Raw genomic sequence first — 1756 nt, 5'->3', positions numbered from 1 at the left:
CCATTGAGCAGCTGGCACTAGACTCCATTTTGGCTTTCTTCTCTTTATCTTTCATTTTTCACTGTCCGACCCTTGCTTCGCGTCAAACGCTCTTATCTGGTAATGCATAAGGTTTCCCCTAAAAAAAAAAAAAAAAAAAAAAACAATGGGAAAGTTCATGAGTTCTTTTTGTCTGGGGCTGGCGATATAATATTACGTGCCACCAATGTCGGTAATTGCTAGGTCCTCTGCATACCCATGGCATCGGCACCCCAAAATAACCAGCAGCACATATCCAAGACAGTCATTCAGATGAAAATCACGCATAACGTTGCTTAACCCAAGTGATCGTTCAGGAACTTGTGCATTCAAAATATTAACCCCTGGTTACCTTGGAGAGTAGCGCGCATGCCTTGTAGACCTGACACCGCGGGTTCGAATCCCGTCCGTGGCGTACTTTATCCTAAATAGATGAGGTTCGTTCTCGTAACAGCCGGCTATCTCCTATCCTATTAGTTCTGTTGCTGAGGTTTGATAGAGGGAACTGTAACCGTTGTCTTGTCGTCCCGAAAGCAAAGAAAGAAGGAAGGCGATAGAAAATCAGACATTCCGAGAACGAACTTTATCTGTTTAGGAGAAAATCCACCCCGGTCGGGAATCGAACCCGATTCGAAACGCTTACAAGGCAGACGTCTGCCTTTCAAGCGCTAGGTCGAGGGGTCCAATCTCGCCTGGAGCGAATTTTATCCTAAACATATGAGGTTCTTTCTCGGAATGGCAATGGCTGACTTTCTCCTGTCTTCCTCTCTTCGCTTTGGGGACGATAAGACTTTAGCAGTTTTCCCTCTATCAAACTTCAAAAAAGAAGAATTTCGGCACGTTTGATTTGTATCACACTCGGTAACTTTGTAAAGGTCCTTTTTACTTCATAGGATAGAACTTGAATAGCAGAGATAGCATTTTTTTAAAAGAGGTTTCATAGAGGGATGCCAGATGATTGGAATCCATGTTGGTATCTAGGTAGAAAGTCCCCATGTTCTCTTTAGGAATTCTTAGATTACGTAGCTCAAGTAAAACATTTGTTAGGAAAATGAAGGAATTCACCCATTATTTTCAGTCTAGCCTACATCCTAGCCCTAGTTACCACCGTCATTATAGCTTGGTTATGGTCCAAGAAAATCAAACCTAGAGCTTAGACCAGGTGATAGGTACTGATCAATCCAAGCAAGGTATTAACTTCTCTTACCAACTTACCATGTTATTCAAGTAGGAAACCTTTCACCATATTTCCCCCCTTTAATAGAGGAGAAATGAGTTCTAGGAGAGGGGAAATCGTATCAGTTTTCGAAAGGAAAATACGACTTCTCTCCCATATGTGTTGAGACATACTACGAGAGAAGGGCGTGCTACGGCGCAGACGCAAAGACTTACCTTCTGGCCAATTGTCGAATACATGTTGTGCTATGTCTCCGGCGGAATCACTCGGACTGAAGAGGAATTCTTTTGTTTTGCCGCTTACTAGAATGAGTCTTAGATTTATCTGCAAACAAGAAAAGAAGACAAATCTAGATTAGAAAAAAAATAGCTGTAGAATATTATTTTGTGTCATTTGTAGATCTTTAGATCTGTACGGAATCAAATTCAAATTGCATTTTGCAAAATATCGATCATTACTATTAATACTGGGCGTGCTACATTACTGCCTTCATGTCAAAATGTCATTAATTCTCGAGTTAGACTGCTAACATGAGTGTTATGCAGTAGAAAATGTAAAGTG

General features: G+C 41.2%; 1 protein-coding gene across 1 annotated transcript in view; it reads right to left on the bottom strand.

Moving 5' to 3' along the window:
- The window catches only part of LOC103515773 (circumsporozoite protein), a gene marked incomplete at its 5' end in the record, with an annotated part of 10981 nt that extends 9435 nt beyond the window's left edge, over positions 1–1546 (bottom strand). Inside the window, one exon of the mRNA XM_017446809.2 lies at positions 1411–1546. Within this exon, the coding sequence (XP_017302298.2) occupies positions 1411–1546 (136 nt within the window). The remainder of the gene's footprint in view (positions 1–1410) is intronic.
- Between the last annotated feature and the right edge of the window lie 210 nt (positions 1547–1756).

This window comes from Diaphorina citri, unplaced genomic scaffold (assembly GCF_000475195.1).
Source record: "Diaphorina citri unplaced genomic scaffold, Diaci psyllid genome assembly version 1.1 scaffold1414, whole genome shotgun sequence".
In the NCBI taxonomy this organism is placed as follows: domain Eukaryota; kingdom Metazoa; phylum Arthropoda; class Insecta; order Hemiptera; family Psyllidae; genus Diaphorina; species Diaphorina citri.
This window is presented reverse-complemented; position numbering and strand designations above follow the sequence as displayed.